This window comes from Etheostoma spectabile, chromosome 6 (genome assembly GCF_008692095.1).
Source record: "Etheostoma spectabile isolate EspeVRDwgs_2016 chromosome 6, UIUC_Espe_1.0, whole genome shotgun sequence".
NCBI classification, from domain to species: Eukaryota; Metazoa; Chordata; class Actinopteri; order Perciformes; family Percidae; genus Etheostoma; species Etheostoma spectabile.
In genome coordinates this window covers 9,062,695-9,084,383 of record NC_045738.1, presented here as the reverse complement: position 1 = coordinate 9,084,383, position 21,689 = coordinate 9,062,695, and the positions used below count along the sequence as shown (strand labels likewise).

The following is a 21,689-nucleotide window of genomic DNA, read 5'->3' as shown; positions in this document are numbered from 1 at the left end:
GGTAAAATAAATAGATAGATTAAAATGTATGTCGACAAATTATTCAATTTCCAAAAACATTGTATACATTATACGTGTAATTGTGTTTGTATTATTTATGGTATTAGATGTAACGTGCAATTCTGAAAATTGGAAGAATGTGCTCTGCTAAAATTAATATTGCGTAGGAAACGTTTTTATCACGTAATGTTTGCTATGTAACTACAGGAAGCTTTGGTAACTGTCAAGACCATAACACTGAACACGTGTTGACCTACGCTTTCCTTTTAAAGAATATGTCGGGTAACTAAACGACCTGAGAGTGATGTGTCTGTTCATGGAAGACTTCGTTGTCCCTGAGGCGCTTTAGCAGGTAGGGAACGTTAAACTCGGGTTAACGTTAGCCAGAGAGCTCTCTTCATGTGACGATAGGCTAGCCAATGTTACATCACCTGGAACGATAATGTTATAACGTAGGCTACTAACGTTTATGCAGCCGCTATTTAGATCATTTGGCAAAGGACGTTTTTCTATACATGATAGCTAACGTGCAGATTTATATACGTCTAATGTCAAACTGTATCTTGGTTTCTAAGAAGAAAACAGTATGAGTGGTCACAGTACTGCTCCTCAAGCCTGTAATGGCATTACTCCACTCCAACAGATGGTGGCGTCCTGCTCCGGAGCCATCCTCACATCTTTGTTTGGTAAGATGCTAGAGAGACGTATTATCTGTTATGTGTAGTAATTTTTCTTTTGAAGAACTAGGCTGGTGTTTTTACTTGTTTTAGCTCATGTAATACTGTTGATTTCTCTTAACATTTGTTTTCCCTTTTCTCCTGGCAGTCAGTGTTTTCTACTCAATTCAGCATATAATGGAAATCTACTTAAAAGACTTTTAACCTTTATCTCAGTTGACACTTTAGTTGGTACACCTTGTCTAAAACTAATGCAGTGCCAATAAAATTCTATACTGTTTAGCAATATTTTAGGCAATCCACAGTGAACATCTCATTTCTTTTCAATTTTCCTTTTTAAAAATTTAAATTTAGCATTTTTTTTGGTGGCGTTGGGGCCCTAACCCAAAAAAATTTTCAAAAGCCGGTTCAAGTGGTTTTTCCCAATGCTGGGAAAAAAGCTCAAAAATTGTAAAAGGGAAGGGAAAAACAAACAACAGGTTATTGCATTTTTGGGTTTTTTGTTCCCAAAAACCCCAACCCAAAAGAAAAAAACAAAAAGTAAACTTTAATGTAGTAAAAAAATATTAAATGTTGTGAAAAAATTTTCTTTAAAAACAAAAGGGGACTGTGAGGGAATATTTCACTGGAAATATTTAAAATGTATTGACGTTCTGGGGGTGCTGGTGTGGAAAACACCCCAAAAACCAGTGTTGCTTCTTATAAGGGACTCCCAACCCAGCAGGCCCATTTTGGGGTTTTCCCTCCAGGGCCAACTTCACTTTTCCAAAAAACTTAAAAGCAGGGTTTGTGTTCAGTGATTTACAGACAGTAGAGTAAAATTGGCATAAAAGAATCACTTTTAAAACCCCAATTAATACATTTTTCCCCCTTTAATTTTATACTTTCAGGTATGTCAATTGGGTCTTTTTCTTTTTTTCAGTTACACCTTTGGATGTCGTGAAGATCAGACTACAAGCGCAGAAAAATCCCTTTCCCAAAGGTAATGAATATGAACAACATTGGTCTGGTATTATGTTTAATACAGTGCATATTAAATGTGTTTTTTTCTTTCAATATCTTTCAGGGAAATGTTTTGTTACTGAAGGGAATGTGGACCCAAGTTGTGTAAAAAACGGCAACCCCAAAGGCCGGTACAACCCCCGGGTCATTCCCGGGGCCAATGGAAACCCTTTCAAACCAATGTTTGCACCCTTCCCTCACTTCACCAAAGAAAATATAAAGTTAGTAGTTTGTCAGAAAAATGCCCTACTTTCCCAAGCCAAACAGCACATTTCCTACATGCCTTACACTCGTTTGAGGATCCCTTTCGTCAAGATTTACGCCATGGGAATTTAAGGCATTTGGAGCGGTCTACCCCAACCCTGGAGGTGAAGTCTCTTTTTTTTTCCCCACTTGCATTTTAACCCTTTCCTGTTTTCCTTTTATAGTTATTTTTGCGCAAATGCGGTTGGTTATCAGTCGTTTAGCCGGCAGCTGATGCACTCGTAAAGGGAGCTTTCGTTTGAAGTTGTGCAGATTGGTGCAATTTTTTAGGGCAGATCACCAAAGTTTGATGGTCAGGTTAATGGAATTTTCTTTAATAATTCACATTTATTCATTTATTGGTGGTGTTGTTTTTGTGATTGACATTTTCCCTGCTTGGAACCATCTTGATGTGGATCATTGCTGTATGTGTTATCTCCAGTGTGATGGCAGTCCCAGCTACAGTGATCAACTTTACGTGCTATGACCAGCTGTGTGCAGCGATGAGGGTCAGAATGGGAGACCGTGCTCAAGAGGCTCCTCTTCTGGCAGGAGCCATGGCTAGAGGTGAGCTGACTGCTGTCACATCAAGAGAACAAGACAGATTTCAGATCTGTTACAGGTTTTAACATCAATTACCGTTGATCGTCTGCATTCAATTAGTGTTTGAAGAATAGAACATATACAGTATATTTTACAAAAAACATTTGAGGTGAAAAGGCATTATTAGAGCTCTTCTCAGCTCGGTTTCAGCATGGTTAGCTTTTTGCAGTATTTTAATAATGCTAGTGGTTTAATTTCCAAGGGCAACCACCTATAATTTCTGCCATACAGTCCTGAATTTCTGTAATTTCATCCTACACTAGATTTCAATTTGAAAAAGTAGTCTGGCACATCGTGACCCTGACTTGGTTCAGCTCTGTTTTTAATAACGGCCCATAAGCAATTATTAAAAAGAGAATTTAAAAAAGTACAGTTGATGAGGTTGACTACAATTTACTTAATTATTTCAATTCAATTTTATTTAAATAGCGCTAAATCACAACAACAGTTATCTCTCTTTGCGCTCCACCAAACTAAAAAATGGTCTTCAATGTCATTGTTGCTTGGTTTTTGTCCTTTTCTGTCTGGCAGCAAGAGAAGATGTTTTATCTTGTTGTTGAACTGTGTGTGTGTGTGTGTGTGTGTGTGTGTGTGTGTGTGTGTGTGTGTGTGTGTGTGTGTGCGCCAGTGGGTTCAGCGACAGTGATCAGCCCTCTGGAGCTGATCCGTACGAAGCTGCAGTCTCAGAAACAGTCGTACAGAGAGCTGACCGACTGCATCCGCTCTGCAGTGCAAACAGAGGGCTGGCTGTCTCTGTGGCGAGGTTTGGGGCCCACGCTCCTCCGAGACGTGCCCTTCTCAGCCATGTACTGGTACAACTATGAGAAGGGCAAGAGCTGGCTGTGTCAACATTATAACACCAGTGAACCTACATTTACCATTACCTTTGTATCTGGAGCAGTGTCGGGCTCTGTGAGTGCATCTTCCCTTTGTCTCCTGAAACTGCTCAGCTTTCAACTCAACAGAAAATATCACAATTCATAAGTAAACCGTAATTTAGTAATTAATACATATTTCCATTTCTTTCAGATTGCGTCCATTGTAACGTTACCTTTTGATGTCGTCAAAACGAGAAGGCAGGTGATGCTGGGAGAGCTACAAGCAAAGAATTGTAATTACAGCATTCCTTCTTTATTGTAATAATAGGTAAATGCTTCTGACAATTGCAAAGGTTTTACATTATCCGATTCCCAAACGGGTACGTTTTAAACTTCTAAAGTACTTCTAAACATTGTCTTGGATTCCTTTTAATCCAAGAAAATGTTCTCTTTCAGTTCACAATGTAAGAGATCGCAAATATGCCAAATACAGTGGGGAGAACAAGTATTTGATACACTTCTGATTTGACAGGTTTTCCTACTTACAAAGCAATTAGCGGTCTGTAATTTTTTTATCATAGGTACACTTGAACTGTGAGAGACGGAATCTAAAACAAAAATACAGAAAATCACATTGTATGATTTTTAAATAATTAATTTGCATGTAATTGGATGACATAAGTATTTGATCACCTACCAACCAGTAAGAATCCCAGCTCAATCTCCCTCGATCTGGGGCTCCATGGAAGATCTCACCTCGTGGGGCATCAGTGTTAATGAGGAACGTGAGGGATCAGCCCAGAACTACACAGCAGGACCTGGTCAATGACCTGAAGAGAGCTGGGACCACAGTCTCAAAGAAAACCATTAGTAACACATTACCTCGTCATCCATTAAAATCCTGCAGCCCACTCAGGGTCCGCCTGCTCAAGCCAGCGCATGTCCATTTCCTGCAAAGGGGACAGAATGACTGCACCATATTGAGGGGAGGATGGATGGGGCCATGTATCGCGAGATCTTGGCCAACAACTTCCTTCCCTCAGTAAGAGCATTGAAGATGGGTCGTGGCCGGGTCTTCCAGCATGACAACAACCCAAAACACACAGCCAGGGTAACTAAGAAGTGGCTCTGTAGGAAGCATCTCAAGGTCTCGGAGTGGCCAGTCTCCAGACCTGAACCCAATACAAAATCTTTGGAGGGAGCTGAAAGTCCGTACTGGCTAGAGACAGCCCCAAAACTTGTTTTAGATTCCGTCTCTCACAGTTGAAGTGTACATATGATTAAATATTACAGACCTCTACATGCTTTGTAAGTATGAAAACTTGCAAAATCAGCAGTGTATCAAATACTTGTTCTCCCCACTGTCTGTCTGTATTGAATTTTGAGTTTTGGGCTAAAATATGTCAGTGTAAATAGCCTCAATGAAGAGCTGGAACACGCTGACAGAGAATATATAAGTGATGCTGGCAGGCAGTGTGAAACAAGATGAACCATTTTTTCTACATTAAAGCTAATTGTATGTGAAGGTGTTAAATCATTTAAAATCAACATACCGGTCTATGAAACATGACAGGTGGTGGTGAGGAAAAGTTACTTGAGCTCATCTGACAGGGCTGTATGTTCCGACAGAAAAGGTTGTTCTACATTACTGACACTACATCACTTGTGTTCTTCTTCTGAGTAGCGTCAATGTGTCATTTGATGTTGACTGTTGTCTTTGTCTCATAAGTGTCATGTCAGGTCTCCTCCTCCACCTTCAGCATGATGAGCAAGATTGTGGCGCAGGACGGCATCGGTGGACTGCTTGCAGGTAGATAGATGTGATATTTTGTGAGTCATAATAGTTGCCTACAGTACATGCCAACTACATGGGATGTAATCACTCCTCTTTTCTGTTGTCTCTCTGCCAGGTTTCCTCCCAAGGTTGATCAAAGTGGCTCCAGCCTGCGCCATTATGATCAGCACTTATGAGTTTGGAAAGGCCTTTTTCCGCAAACACAACCAGGAGAGGATACTCGGGCCACTGCAGACCAGTAACACCTGATAGCTTTACATTCATTTTTTTTCAAATCAAACACAACTACTGCTAGACTATACCTGGAAGTGAACAAAATAATGAAATGCTTGACACTTTTTTGAATTACAAAATTAATATATTATTTTCATTAGTATTTCTAATTTAATGTTGTTGTTTTTTATTCAACACAACAAATCCTGTGCGCGCAACTGAAAAGAAATGTTTTGTTATTATCAGTGTTCAAATCCCGTGCTTTTTGACGCATTTAACAGCCAGCGGATATTTGATTAATATTGATTTTCCAGGTCTCAAATGTGGCTGTCTCGCTGGGACCGTGTGCATTGTGCCTGAAGTCCTTATATTAGAGATGAAAGATTAATCTCTGTTATTCCTCTGTGTGTCATTCCGAGTCAGTGTATCCTCCCCGACACCGAGAGAGAGGGTCTCCATGTTTTTGCACTTCGACTTCAATCCCTTGTAACCTGTGAATACATGTGACAAGAGAGAGAAAAGCAAAAAATGTGCCAGTGTACAGCCATGACGAGAGCCTGTAAAATACAACTGTGACACATGTAAGCAAACTGATAATGTGACGTCTCAAATGTCCAATACACACAACTGATTTTCTTTGGAAATTATTTTCAATAATTGACTTTTATACAAGCTTTATCACAACACCAGTTCATTGTTGACAAGAAAGTCAAATGCCGCTTTCAAATTCTCACTGGTTGAGTAAGTGAAGTTTATTCAAAATGAAGGATAAAAAGGCAAAAAAATCCAATAAAACATCTGCTGCAGGTCTGTGCAAATGACTGCTAGAACGAGCTAAAGGCAAAGTCTTGAGTACAGTGTTGAGGTACACAGCTACGCACCAATGATACAAACTACGTTTAACTGATATTTTGCAAATGCACTTGTTTCTCCTTCTCACAAATATCTGTTGCAAGATATTCCTACAAGGGTTCTGACACAGGTCATTCAGAATTTTTGTTATTTTATAATAAGGATTTTTTTTCTATTTTGTGGTAAAACTAGTCATTAAAGGGAATAATAACAGGAGTCTGAATCTGAGTTAAGTTTAAAGTAAATCCAGAAGTGAAGGGGGAATATTAATTACAGGAATCCTTACCTGATAACAAAACCAAGTGACACTGTATTATACACGACATTTACAACATAATACTGTATCAAATAAAATTAAAATACAAACAGAAAAGTGCAAGAACATGTACACATAAGAATAGAATATAAGACGGCATTATGCAAAGGTTTGCTGACAAGTTAAAACTGATAAAAGTGGAGGTGCATTCATCATAAATCAAAAAGAATAGTAGATTAAAAAACAATTATATACATTCAGTGGCAGCAGAAACAGCACAAGATAATGAGAGACCCTAATAACTACAGGGAATGATTCATAATGATAATAATAATAATAATAATACATTTTATTTAACAGCGGCTTTCTAACACTCAAGGACGCTTTACAGACAATAAAAGACAGATACAGGGAACAGAAAAGTGTAAGTAGTTATAACAAAACAAATAAAACAAAAAACAAAACAAACAAAAACAAAACAGTGATGAGACGAAACAACAATCGAGGCTTTCAGTATTTTTGTTTTCTCAGAACTCTGATCTGTATTTTCAGCATGTTGTCATCTCATAAACTTTTCAATTCTTACATCAGATGTCTATTATTTCAATTCATTTCCTATAAAAGAAAAAACAGATGCTTCACAGATAAAAATGCCAACAAAACAAAAGCATGTAAAACATACTTAGGAAGTAACAGCAGTTTCAGCTGAATGGTTCCTTAACAAGACATTATTCGGTCTGATACAGCTGCTTTTGAGTTTTAAGAACATGCTACACCGGCTCCTCAACTTGCAAACCTGACTTCTATCTGTTAAAGCTCTGGGTTCAATGTACAGAACATACAAGTCTACAAATCAATATAACTTACATTAAGAAAGTTCCTTGACTGTCTGGCCCTGGTGGAGATCTGCTTTTTTTTTCAAAAAAGGTCCCATGGCACGAAAATTTCAATTTATGAGTTTTTTTAACATAAATATGAGTTCCCCCCACCTCAATGGCTACAGACTCAGAAATGGCACGTCCTAAGGAAAGCTCATTGTGGGACTGGCTCTAGGTGCTGTAATTCTACACCAAGGCTGAATTTTGGTAAGGAGACTTCAGATATGGTATTAGAGGACCACTAAGGTCTATATAAAAGCATCCAAAGAGCACCATGTCATGGGACCTTTAAGCTCTCCTTTCCCTATGAAGGAGTGAAGCCTGGGCTGCTGATCTCTGTTGCAGGACTGGCCAAGCATTCGCTGGACTTCAGGCTGGCCAAAGACTTGTAGCTGGCGACTGAGGTCAGGGAGCCACACAGACCTCTTAGAGACAGAGTCTCCTCTTTACCTGAATGGTAAAGATGCACATGATCAATACCCGTGTAGGCATGGGCCAGTTACCGGTTTCAAGATATGTTTGAAAAAGTCACGCAATTTTTTTTTATCACAAAATTAACGTTCTTTTTGGCTTAGCAAACTTTGTAGTTTTTTCACATGCTGTTGCAACAACTAGTGATGTTAGAAAAACTACAACACCACACTGGATCAAGCTAAGCCAGAAACAGGCATGTCGCACAAAGAGTAGTAACGTTACGTTTTGAGTGGATGGCAAGCGCAAGACACCGAAATGGATGCCAATACAATTCTGAATGGAAAGTTTACTTTTTAAAAGTTGCCAAATGGTTCCATTGACAAGACAAAAATGACCTGTGTGTTTTGTCGTTGTGAACCGAGCTATTATTGCAGCAACATCTAGTCTGAAATACCACTTGATGACCAAGCACACAGCTGATGCAAATTCTCTGCCACTTCGACAAAGTATTTTTTCACCCTTTTAGTGATGATCATTGTGTGAGAGATTTTTTGCTCCAAGTGAGAATGTTACGCTGAAATTGAACACTACAGTAGGCTACATGCCAATGTTGTTTTCAATTAAAAAACATTTGCACAAAGCGAGCCGATCCACTTTTCCATGTTGATAAGAGCATTAAAATGAGAAAAAAAAATGGGACAAAAAGAAATCAAGCCACATTTAGAATAGATAAAAATGTGCAATTAATAAAGAGTTAACTATGACATTAATGCGATTAATCGCAATTAAGGCATTTCAAAACTTAAACATGTTGCTCAAGCTGTAACTGCCATACCGTTAAAGCGGGATATTTTTGCTGAAGGTTATCATACCATCAGAATCTCATACCGGCCCTTGCCTATACCCGCATCAGAGAGGATCCCCTCCTGGCCAAGGGTGCTTACTTGCAGAAGGAGACGTACCTTGGTGGGGCCAGTGTGTGCTGGTCGGCCTGGCTTCCACACTCAGTGTGTGCGACGGTCCAAGAGACGTCTGGGAGAGACTCATGTCTGCAGACAGCTGCTCCAGACTCTGGAAACTCTTCCTGCAGTCAAAGGACAGGATCAGTAAAGAGCACACATAACACACATAGTGCTGACACAATTAGTCAATCAACAGAAAATGAAACAACAACCCTTTTTGATTAACTGGTTTTCTTACTTTGGAATTTTCCACTATACTACAATTATTTGAAAAATCCAGTTTCCCGCTTTCATAATTTCTAACAAATTCTAAAAGGTATATCTTCTTTGTGGTTTAAAATCAGCGACAATGTAACAGAAAATATTTAGAGATCAATTCATAACAAATAAACTACATCACCATCTTGGAAGGTGTGTAGTTATGAAAGGAAATGTTTAGCTGTTTAATGGCTCCCGCTCTGGCCCCCCAGCAGCTTCAAACAGGTAACCCACTGTCAGTATATCGAACTATGCACCGCACCATTAATTTCCATCTTTTTGCTTGCAGATCTCGCTAGCCATAATAAACATAATAGTCATGTTTAAGGTCAAGTTAAAAATCATAATTTAATAGCATTACTCGTGTAGTAAAGTCATTTAACTAAGCTGCTTCCAAAAATAAATAACAGTGTAGGATATGCAAGAAAGAACCTAACTGGTGTGAATGATAAAGATTACAATCACAAGACACTGGAAGCGTCGTCATATAGATTATTAGCAAGATCTGTACTCCATGTACAATTGCCTAAGATGTTTGTGAACAGTGTCACAATTGATTATAAATAATTGAGAATTATCAATAATGAAAATAATAATTAGCTGGAAGCTGAAGAATGTAAACTCATCTACATACTCCTCCCACTGTCCCATGCTCTTCCTGTACAGCAGCGTGTCCAAGGCAACGGCGTTGGCATCCAAGGCAACGGGAGACGGCCACTGATTGGTCAAATGGGCTGTCAACTCTTGTCTGGACCGCAAATCATTGTTCTTCAGCACCGTTCTGAAGACCATAGACGTTCTGAGTTTAATACAATTTTTTAATTAAATAAACTCTTTTAATTAAAAAAGGATGGGAGTCATTCAATGCAGTCACCTTTGACTGGCAGCTACTCCGTAGCTCCGACTTTTTTTCTGTTAGTGGTATAGTACTAAACAATCTTAATAAAAAACAAAAACTATCTCAACTCAGGTGTCACCATTACATACTGTACATAGTGTATCAACATCGTTATTACATTTGTCAAACATTACTACAAAGTTTGAGGTCATTACTTTAGCCTGAACACTCTTGCAAACTGCCTAATGAGCCTTATGAGACTTTTACCTGCATTGTGTACTCCCTAAATACTCTCTAACTCACATTGCCATTCTCGCCAGGGACCGTGACACAAATCCTCTAGACAGACTTTGCAGCCTACATTAAATTAGTGACCAAACAGAGAAAGTTTTTTTCCCCTGCTAATTAGAACATTAGTTCAAAGAACCAAAGCTGATGCAACTTTTCTTCTTGGTGATTGCTTCAACAACACACAAATAACAAACCACCTGCCGCCTGCAGGCTTCCTGCTGTGTCCTGAATGTCAAAATCACAGCTGGATCTGATGCAAAGTCCTCTCCACCTCCTCATCAGTGACCTCATATGCACTGACAAACACACACACTGAGTGGGATGAACTTACAGTTGGTCCTGTAGTTCCAGTATGATGTACTCAAGCTGTTCTTTCTCCAGTGTGTGGGTGAGGTGTGTGTCTGCTAGGCTCTGCTGAAGAGCTTTGCTATGAGACACAGCCTCCGACAGCTGGGCTTCTCGTAGACGGACCAGCTCTTCCAGGTAACCCTGAGAAGAGACACACACACACACACACACATTTTCCATGTGTTTGACTAATGAAGGCACTGCAGTATGAATACACACAGTTTTTTGTTTTGGCTCAAAGCAAACAAAATTTTTATTTATTTTATTTATTAGTCCCCAGTGGGGAAATTCCAATTTACACTCTGCGTACACACTTAGTTAGTAATCACACACAGGCCTGAACTACACACACACGCACATGCTCAGGTCCTATACATGCACTAATGGAGAGATGTCAGAGTGAGTGGGCTGCCAGCTGAACCAGCGCCCTGAGCGGGTGGGGGGGTACGGTGTCTTGCTCAACAGCACCTGACAGTGCCCAGGAGGTGAAGTGGCTACTGTCCAGCCACCAATCCACACTCCGTACTTTTTGGTCCATACGGGGACTTGAACCAGTGACCCTCCGATTCCCAACCCAACTCCCTACGGACTGAGCTACTGCCACCCCAAATAGGAGAGCAGAGACTGTGGCAGCTCCATCATCTTGAATAACAGCTGAAGCCACAGAGGGAAGCAACATTACGGATGTTGTATGTTCAAGAAAAACGATCAAGTCTTCACGGAACACCTTTCCTCCAGGCATTTCCCCGTCCAAGCCTCTAATGATCATGCAGACATCATGGGAAATGTCATCCAATTTGTTTATAACAAAATAACAGCCATGTTAAACACACACCTTCTGCTCCAGTGCCATTCGGTACTTCTGCTCAAAGCGTTTGCACTTGCTGACCAAGTTGCTCTGCTCGGTGAAGATGGAGGCGGCGGTGGCCATTTTGTCTGGGCTGCTGCTCTCACTGCCGCTGCTCCCCATAGTCCTCATTTCCTCCTCGTCGCTGCTGATGCTGTCTGCACTGCACAGGGAACCAGCATATTAGTATACATCCAAAAAAACAGTGGGATGTGTAGTAAATCTGACCCTATGACAAAATCATAGTTGTCCCCCCATCCACAGCTGAAGTCTAACCTTTCATAGTTAAAACTTTTACACATTTTTATTTTTTACAAATCTGCTGTGGATAATGTATATGTCAGGAACATATAAATCCCATTAAAATGGCTTGTTGACACCTGCTATGCAGTACACTGACAATTAACTGTATGATGGGTGTTATTTGACCTCACACACTTCTGAACGAACTTGAGGTAAGGTGTGTAGTCGATCACGGCGTGGCAGCTGCCGTCCAGACCCTCTCCTTTCAGACAGAAGCTAAAAGACAGGATGGAAAATCAAAGTATGTGTCTTATTGAGGTGAATACTTTTATAAACATAAGTTTTGTAATTTATATTTGTGATTCATTTCGATCACTTTGTAGAAATCTGTTTAAACGTTTTTTCTGTTGACCCAAATAAAACAACTTTAATCTACTTTGATGCATAAACAATAAGACATGATAAATAAAATAAAACCTTATAAAAGCTTTGTACAAGTCTTTCAGCAAGGTCAGATGATGGTTTATTTCTCCCTCACCTCCTCCAACTTTATCTAAAATGTCCAGACTAGTGCTTTACCAAATGCACAGATTTACTAATTTCCAATCCTCTATGTGATACACACATGTTTCATGTTTGCATATTCAAAATCTCTTCTATTAATTTCATCTAAGGCGCTATCAACAACCTGAAAGTAAATACAAATTTGTACCGACTTTGTAAGACAGACTGTAGACGGATTCTACTTGATGATTATATTTAAGGACATTGTTTGTGGTGTTCAGCAAATATCCCATTACCATTGAGGATCACTGTCTCTTGTGCAGCTAATGGAGTGTGTTACGTTAGTACATGATTTTTTTTAAAGCTTTCTTTCTTACCCCATCGCACAATTTTGCAATTTTTGCGACTGCAGTGACTCTCTGGCCTCTTTGTTTCTGGTTTCTGTGGTTTCTTGGTCCTATATATTATATAAGATTTCATCGTAAACATATTTGTATTTCAGTCAAGAGAAGCCTCTTATTATCCCATCCACATTCTCATTTTTTAAGTCTAATAACATGAAAGCCTTTTTGGATCAGCCTCATAATTGTCACTTTTCCGATAACACTTTGCCAAAAAATGTGTTTGATGCTGAGAGTGCTAAACACTCAATGTGCAGCAGGGAGAGAAAGCAGGACTTTAGAGTTACAGTAAGAAACAGCAGAACATGAGTACCTGAAGTCAATGGTGTTGAGTCCAATGAGTGTGTCTGCCAACAGCCCCGCCTCTTCTCCCAGTAAGATTGCTCCATCCTCATAAAACCTCCTACAATCAAGACATGTACGCACATTATCGGCAATCATTCAACTTCTCTAGATCTAGTCAACTGAACTGTAATAACTGACTGTTGAGGTCAAGTGTAAAAAGATCTAAATTACACTTCATTTGATAAAATGTCTATAATAGGGTTAAAGGGGAAACAGTGTCTACAGTATATGAGCACCACATTAAGACCTGGTGGTTTTGAAGTCCCTCAGTGCAGATGAGATGTATTCTGATAATCTTTTCTCCATCAGGACCACTCTGATCCATGCCCTGCCCTGCAGAGAGAGAGGAACAAGTAACATTGAGCAGTGTGCGTGTGCGTGAATGCATGCATGCATGCGTGCGTGCGTGCATGTGCATGTGTCCCTTGTTTTACCTACAGCCTGATTATAGAACAATAATAGATCAATTGTTTGTCCTCTTACCCACGTGGTAAGACTTAGTTATGTTTTCTGTGCATGAGTGTTCTTAACATTTTTGTGTTCCCTTTGTTATTTTTCTGAGTGGATAATGCTAAGTACGCTAAACAAACAAATGCCTGTTTCTGTAGTATGTGTGTGCTTTCAAATGCTCTGTTTGTATTCGACTTTCTAACGTTTTGGAAATCCAAGTTGTTGTCTCCCTGATGCCTTGCGTTATTAAATCAGATCCCGAGACAGGTAGTTTTATTCTCACTTTAGCTCTGGATGCTCGCACATTCTCCATGCTCTCGATGCTTCGGATGCAATTATGAGGGACTTTAATGCAGGCGGCTTTTATGTAATCCCAGAAACTCCGAGGACTCTCATAGCCAAACCAAGTGATCTGTCCTGATAGAAAGAGAGACAGAAACAGAGGTTTTACAAGCTTGAATCCAAATCAAATTTATGATGCTCTAAATTTACAAGATGCTGTTATTCAAATGGCAGTGGAACACAGTTAAAGGGCTCTTTTACCCTTTTAAAATTAAGGGTAAGAAAAATGTAAAGAAAAGATTTAAACTTACTGAAAGTGAATACCTCAAATATTGGTCTTTAGCAGGCCAGTATTTATACAACAGTTTAAGAAAAATAAGAATACACTTGACACATACTTGACACTAATCTCAATAAAGGGAAACAAAAAGCTTGTGATTTAACTGATGAGCCATTTCACATAAAAATGTTGCTTATTTTTCAATATTCTCTTCGTCCTTATGGGTCGACGGTATACAGACACAACGTCTAATGCTTATTTCCGACTGAGGACCATTGTTCTACATCATCTTGTTCCTGTTACTCTCCTATCAACTATCAAATAAAGTCAAATACTATGGCATTTTGCAGTTTAAATATTACCTGTACGTGTATAGGTTAATTACCTGCATGTGGATGAAAAGAGGGTTGCTTATGTTTTTTTTACCTTTGAGTTGATGACTGAGAATGTGCTCCAGGATGGAAACAAAGTTGACAAAGTCTGGAGATGTGTCATCTATTGTCTCAAAACAGGAGTGGTCCAGTAGAGTCTTTACAGAAAACCTGAAGACAAAAAACGATGCACACGCTGTTATTAAAAAAAGTTATTGGGACTGTTGCTTAAAGGTAAACTTTATAGGCATACACCAGGATGGTCTTATTAAGATATGCTACTGGTTGCATTATGGTAATTGTAGAATCAAGTGTTTCAGTAACACACACTATAAAGTCAGGATATCTTGGCCACTGTGAGTTCCCAAACTTTATGAAAGTGAGTAACCCTTTAATCTGCAAGGGATCCATTCCCATGTTTCATCTAATTGTCTGCAATGATAAAATACTTTTTTTGTTGCTGTCTGATCCCAAACTGAATAATGTCAAAGACAAAGACACTAACTGGTAGTGCACATTTTGCCAAATCCACATACCAACAAACAAACAAAACTTAATTTAACATGTATGTCATTAATTACAAGGCAAGGAAAATAAACACTTCTGGTCTCCTAGAGTTGTAATGAAACTATTATAATATCCTGCGGTGAACCAGCCATAAACCAGAGTTAATGGACAATGCCACAATAGTGAGTGTGTGTGTGTGTGTGTGTGTGTGTGTGTGTGTGTGTGTGTGTGTGTGTGTGTGTGTGTGTGTGTGTGTGTGTGTGTGTGTGTGTGTGTGTGTGTGTGTGTGTGTGTGTGTGTGTGTGTGTGTGTTGTGCCAATTCTGCCAAATTGGGTGTAGCCCTGAACATCAGCTAAAAATCTGACTTCATCTCTCCTTTCTTTATCTCGTTGCTTAGCAGCCGGGTGACCACAGAGTACACACTTCCTGTGAAAAGATATCAAAACGGATAGATTTCAGCTTTAAACCACATATGTATATTTCACTTTCAAACAATTTAGCTGGATAGACAATTTAGACAAACCTAATCTCCTCTCTGTGTACTCACTAAACAAGGTGAGCCACCAGCCCAGACATAAACAATGGTTTCTTCACTGGGCGAAGGTGCTTGCAGTGGTCAATTCCACAGATGATGGTGTTCCCTATGGCATTTAGGACTTGGTCATGGCGCCAGTGGTAGCGCCCCTTGCCAAGGGCCTTCAAACAGCCGCTGAGGAGGTGCTCCAGGGTCCCCCTCTTAGAGGTTCCAAGCTGGTGACCACACTAATCACCAGGTGAACAGGTTGGATGGGCTTGGTAGTACATCATAGATCAGGAACTGTATGTGATGTGGGTCTGCTTTCTACAGCTTTGCCATGAGTCCACTGCATGCTCCCATCTTGTCCAGGCTCCCTGCTGCTCCATTCTAACCATACTGCAGGCCCGATCCTCCTCTACTGATGCCAGTACCTCTTGCTGCACCAGTAATCTCCTGTCCTTCCCCTGCGCTTTGTTGTAGCGAGATGTTGTGCCGCTACCCAGGCCAGCTCTTCCATGAGTTACTCATGGCTACAGAACCTTGTGCTGTACTCAGCCACATTGCCACCTTGAACCCTTTATTCAGGGTTACCCTTTTTGATCACCTTCTGGATCTCCTTCCAGCTGGGTTCCTTCCCGTCGATGTCCAGAGTTGGTGCAGGTGGATCTATCAGGTGCTGACAGTGGCCCAGATCTTGCTCCCTGGATCTGTCACAGGTGTCTCTGAGGTCTCTGATCTCAGCTTTGGACCAGGTGAGCCAGCCACTCCGCTTCTTTCTAAGTAGCTGCTTTGTGAACCCAAAGGGATTCGCTATGAAGGCAGCCTGCTTTCTGGCCCTCTTTTTCCTCCTTCTCCTGTGCCACTCCTCTCTCGTCAGAGTCATGACCTTCTTGCGGAGGATATCACACATGAGCTGTCCACTAATATTGTACAGTCTATGTCTTGGCCTGGTGGATTTTCAGGCCATGTGAGTTTTATTAAGTTACACTACATTACATTATATTTGTCTTAGATGTGATATCATTGTAAAAATGGTTTTTAACATACAGAATCAAGTTAGAATAATTAATAGTGCCCTTATTTAACAAACAGCACAAAGTTCTCTAAAGAGAAATACAATTTACAAAATGTAAGTAAAACAAATATTTACATAACTGTAACAGAAAAAAATTGAACAATTTTACAGTTATATTAAAGTGGACTATTGTAAAAGGGTGGGTTTTTTTTTCTCTTAAACACATTTCCTCAATTCTTTATAAAACCCTTTTTACCACTGAAGCAGTGTTTGCTGTTTTCCTCCATGGTTTACATGATGGAGAATCTTGAAACTTGCTAATTAGGGTCTCCGGCTTGTCTAACAAAGACAGACTGCACCAAACATAAAAGAAAGGCTGAAAAGTCTCCATTTCAGCAGAGAAGACTTTAAGAGACAGGAGCAACCAGGGACATCTATCAAAGCATCACATACAAGTTAAGAGGCTTTTTCGGCCTGAGACAAATGATCTGGACATCTGCGGAAAGAATAGGTTTTGTGGATTGATTACCAGTATTAGATAAGTAAAAACAACTGGCATCTTTTCAATGGCATGTGTGTAGTTTTGTTGACAGCTACTGCAGAAGTTATAATAGAGTCTCTGCTTTCCTCTCACACTCATTCCCAGCAGCAAGCTACACTTTTCTTAAAGCTTAAATTTCCTGATAAGCAGCAGCCTGTCGACAGACCAATCAGTAAAGACTCATTCTGTGGTGAAAATCCTAAAGATACCAAATACTGTATACCAGGTAGAAATTTTGTACAAGATTTCCACAATTTGCAAAATTGCAAAAAATATTATATGCAGTGTTAAACATCATATTATCATGTATAGTTCAAATAAAGAGAAACTAAAAGCAATGACATAATGTATATGTTAATATGGCTGAAAAACTATTGATTTGTCTGCTTGACTAATCCTTTTGTCTATAAAAGACAGAAAAACAGTATAAAATAATATTGTAATATGTTTGTCCTACAAAGTTTACTATCATGTACAAATAACAAGAATTACATTTCACATTTCTTCACATTTTAAAAGCTGGAAAAAGGGGATATTTGGCTTGATTTTCAAAAACTTATTTATCAATCTGTCTTCAACAGAATCATTTCATTTCCATGATGAGATTCTGTCTCAGTGTCGTAGAAGATAATTTCAACAACATTAAAGCTACCTAAGGAAACAAAAGTAAATTATATGTAAAAAGTTAATTTTGCCAATCTGCCCACTATTGTCCCTCCTCTGCTTGAGCCACCAGCGAGTTGATGGCTGGTGCTGAGGTAGAAGAGAAGAAGAGAGGCCAGCAAAGAGCACCTGCGTCTAATTACTCTCCCTTTACATCTGTTTTACAGTGACAGTAATGGAGGAAGGCCAACCAGGCACAGTCTCACCTGACACTGTCCTGAAACCTGAAAATGATATTTATCCACCAGTTTGACCAGGTGGTGCATTAGCAGTTTGTTTTCTAAACTGTCACCATTTCTTGGTGACACATCACAGGGACTGTCAGTTAGTAACTGAGAGGAGCACAGATTAATACTCTGAGTGCTTTTCACTACGACTGACAAAGAGCTAAGGGCAAACAAGCAGACGACTTGCGTGTGCATACCTTAGCATCTATCTATTCATCTGTCAGCCATGCTCCATATTTAATAACCAGCATATCATTGTGAATGTATTGAGGAAATTGAATTGAATGAATAAACTAATTGGACTGTTGTATATTCTACAAAAACACTGAATGTGTTTTATAAACTCATCTAAATTCAGGCAATATAGTTGAAACAAATAAAGCACACTTAGCACTTAGTATCTATCTAGTGCTGGAAGTGTGGAGGGGGATTGGAAACTGTCTTTAAAACATCAATAAAGGGAAATTAAAAATATACATATTCGCAGTTACATGAATAACAAAGTGTTTCTTCTTTTTTTTTTAACCAGAACATCTTACAAACTGTTTTTTATGACTAATCTAACATTTTTACTGGGTGGGGTTGTGATGGAGGAATTTGGAATCTCGACTTGACTTTTTTTTAAAACCAGGGCTTATCCTACACTGAACTGATTTGGAGGGTAATTAAAAGTGAAATGTGATTATAGGAGGCTGCTGAATGTGGGTGGTGGGCGTAAATGTGTGGGCTATCTGTGTGCGTGAGTGTTTGAGTGAATCAATGCGATGCATTTACCTGAGTTAAGCCAGCTGATTGATTCATGTTTTTTTCAACTATATTTTAATGTATCTCATCCAGCAGACACAGAATTACTTTATTATGTAAATGAAATCATATTTTTAAATACTGATGGAGTGCGGAGTTGCAGTCCTGCTCCCAAAGCTAACCCCCCCCCCCAAAAAAAACGCCTCTGAAATTATTAATTACAATTCTGCCGTCAGACATTGTTTCATCCTCTGTCACCATTAGAATAAAGAACAATGTGAGGAATTCCCACCTGCACACCGTGAGAAGATTCCTCCTCTCCACCGCGGCGCTCCTGCCTGCTCCCCTCTTGCGGATGAGATGCAGCCCCACGCCGAGCGAAGCCATCCCCGGCCCGTGTCTGAGGCTGCGGGCGGAGGTGGTGCGCAGTCCCCTCTCCGCTCCCTCTGCACCAGAGTAGCTGTCTCCGTCACACCGGAGCAACACACTACGCTCAGCGGAAGGAGGGGCAAAGCAACCTGCGTCAAGTCCAGTGAGTCTTTGGTCAAGTTACATGTCGTAGGACTTCCGGCTGTAACTTTTAAAATAAAAGCCTGTATGGCAGACAAGCAGCAGAAATGCAGGATTTTTTCAGGAAGATATGTGCTCAGGCTTTTTGTTTTCAAATTCGTTTATGTCAACACACAGTGGGCCAATGTTGGTAGATCTCCTTTAATATCCTGCAATAGTGTTATTTAACCAGGGATAAAATTTAACATTACAGACACTAATGTCAGTTCTGTATTTATTTGTATTCATTCATCATTCATCGTTTTAGGGACCTTGCTTATTTATTTATAGGCTATATAGATGTATTATTATTGGGATTATGATGATTAATTGTATTATCATTATTTCTTTCATTATTAACGGATCATCAGCTTTTTAATTGCATTGAACTGAATAAATAAAACATTAAATAAAATATTTTTTCTTTGTTATGTCGAGTCAAAGGCCTATTCTTTTACAAATAAATAATAATAAGTTCGCTTTAAAATAAGGCTATCTGTTCATATCACAGTTTTTACAGATAGTGTTATACGCATTATTTACCTGCATATGTCATTCTGTTAAGTCTCCAAATACTGACCCGGGTTAGGCTACTTTTATTTTGAAGGAAGATTTTCCCAACTGTTGACTGTGGAGGGTCCTGAAAGAAAAGCGAGATGATTTTTAGCCTGTCATCAGTGTGAGAAGTTAAATGAAATGTGTGAGTGACTGCTGATCTTCCACACACCGAAAATGATCTCATGTGTGAATGGCATGTCTGTTTAATTTTCAAGCGTTAAAAAGCTTATGCATCCAACAAAATTAATAAAAGACATTCAGAATCTTATATTTACCTGTAACTTGAACTTCACAAGAATTTCCCAGTTAATCATACGCTATCCTACTGGAAACATAAATGCATTTAGGGTCATACTAAATCCTGTGTTAACAATAGGCTGCAGATGTAAACAAACCTTTCACAGCATCGTAAAGCATTGACTTATGGAGCTAGAACAGTGACAGTAACCTGTGGTATTGAAAATAAAATTTGGCATTGAAACAACAAATATCAGCACTGAAAACTGTTGAACTGATATATAAAATACAAACATCAAAAAGTAATAATCTCACAATCCTATGATATTATTTCACTTTGACATTTGCATCATAATGGTTCTTCATTGTCCGTCTACATTTTTTCATGATGTCTGTGTCTTTTCAGTGACAGTTTTTTTTTTTACGCTGTCAAGATTTTTACAATGTTACTGGTTTTCAATTTCAACTTTCTGTCACAGTTTTGGCACAGGGAGGAGAGGCCTGAGGGGAGGGACAAAGAGGGCGTGGTTTACCGGTAATTTACATGGCGAGACCGCACCTCCACAGGGATCCTCACAGATGTGTTAAAACCGCATATCTGCAATGTCTTCCTCAAGTTCACCTGGAACCTCCAAATCTCAAATAAGTCTATTTATCTATTTTTTTCACATAGAAGGTTTCTAGGCAAATCACACACTCACTAAAAGGCAGAACGCATTTACTGACAAACTACATTAAAAGTTAACACTAAACCAGCCTGCTTCCATGTGAAAAAATGGCAGGATTCCTGTGGAGTTGCGGTCTCTCGCCAGCAGCCCATGTAAACTACCCGTATTCAACATATATAGCACACATGCTTTCAAAGGCATTGCATGTACAATCTATGTCTGCAGAACATTTACTGTGAATCCCTAAGGTAGGAACATTTTACAATGTCCTCAAAAGAAAGTCCAAACATAATTACATTATGAAAAACAGGCTGTCAAAGCTGAGTACAATCAGCAATAACTGCAACAAAACGTTTCCAGTAACTTCTGAACAGTCCTGCTTATTGACTTGGATGGATATTTGCCCATTCCTCTGTACAGAACAGCTTCAACTCTTGGATGTTTGGGGGGGGGGGGGGGGGGTTCTTCACATGAGCTGCTTGCTTCCTCATCCTTCAATAACATTTCAATCATTTTAAGGTCAGAACTTTTAACTTGGCCTTTCCAAAACGTTAATTTTATTCTTCTTTAAGGTAGGTGGGTAGATTTATTTTGTCACAACATGACAGGTTATATAGTATAAAGTATAAATTGAGTTTCTAACTCCCTTCTGCGTCATAGCGGACAATATACATTAATATACTGTAGAAGCAATTATAAAAATGGTAAACAGAAATAAAATATAATCAGTGGAGCAGTGCTGAGGATGAATTAGAAACTTCTATATCTCTTCCCAGAAGGCAGCAGGGTGAATAGGCTGTGGCTGGGTGGGTACTGTCCTTTAGTATCCCTTGGGCTCTGCGTATGCACCTCACCTCACCAATATCACTGACGCTCGGGAGATGGGTACCAATGATCTTCTGAGCAGTTTTAACATCTCATGCCAGTTTGGGATGTTTCCAGCCAGGATGCTTTCTATTGCTCCTCTGTAAAAGCTGACACTAACTTGGCGTGGGAATTTGGCCTTCTTATACTTCCTCAAGAAATACAGTCATTCTTGAGCTTTCTTCACCTGGTTAATAATTTACAAAGTTCAATAAACAAAGACCATTAAGAGACCATGATGTGAGCCATTTGATTGTTGAATGTGCTTTTTACGTACTATAAACTGAGTGAGTTTAATAAATGTTGTTCAGATTGTAGTTAAGCCCAAACTAAAGTCAGATTTAAAAAGCACAACTCAAACCGTGGTGGCAATTAAAGGCCAGAAATCTTTCAAACATCTTCAGTTGGAGGCGTTTTAATAACAATA

At 39.4% G+C, this 21,689-nt stretch overlaps 2 protein-coding genes across 3 annotated transcripts; one reads left to right on the top strand and one right to left on the bottom strand.

Moving 5' to 3' along the window:
- Positions 1-150: 150 nt before the first annotated feature.
- Positions 151-5,995, top strand: slc25a40 (solute carrier family 25 member 40). The gene is made up of 10 exons (XM_032517964.1): positions 151-352; positions 576-686; positions 1,600-1,659; positions 1,744-1,861; positions 1,939-2,043; positions 2,365-2,489; positions 3,154-3,437; positions 3,555-3,636; positions 5,073-5,153; positions 5,254-5,995. The coding sequence occupies exons 2-10, from the start codon at positions 587-589 to the stop codon at positions 5,385-5,387; spliced, it is 1,089 nt and encodes a 362-aa protein (XP_032373855.1). The 5' UTR covers positions 151-352; positions 576-586; the 3' UTR covers positions 5,388-5,995.
- Positions 5,996-6,266: 271 nt separating this feature from the next.
- On the bottom strand, positions 6,267-18,923 carry rundc3b (RUN domain containing 3b). 2 transcript variants are annotated; one of them, XM_032519495.1, is made up of 13 exons: positions 18,679-18,773; positions 14,227-14,342; positions 13,522-13,655; positions 13,036-13,121; positions 12,757-12,846; positions 11,734-11,814; positions 11,284-11,458; positions 10,432-10,589; positions 9,606-9,752; positions 8,714-8,835; positions 7,630-7,787; positions 7,418-7,424; positions 6,267-7,378 (listed from the first exon to the last, which is right to left on the bottom strand). In XM_032519495.1, exons 1-11 carry the CDS (start codon positions 18,771-18,773, stop codon positions 7,642-7,644), a joined length of 1,350 nt encoding a protein of 449 aa, XP_032375386.1. In that variant the 3' UTR covers positions 6,267-7,378; positions 7,418-7,424; positions 7,630-7,641. The 2 variants fall into 2 exon arrangements, with proteins under 2 accessions (XP_032375386.1, XP_032375385.1); XM_032519494.1 differs by lacking the exons at positions 6,267-7,378; positions 7,418-7,424 and having other exon boundaries at positions 7,629-7,787; positions 18,679-18,923.
- Between the last annotated feature and the right edge of the window lie 2,766 nt (positions 18,924-21,689).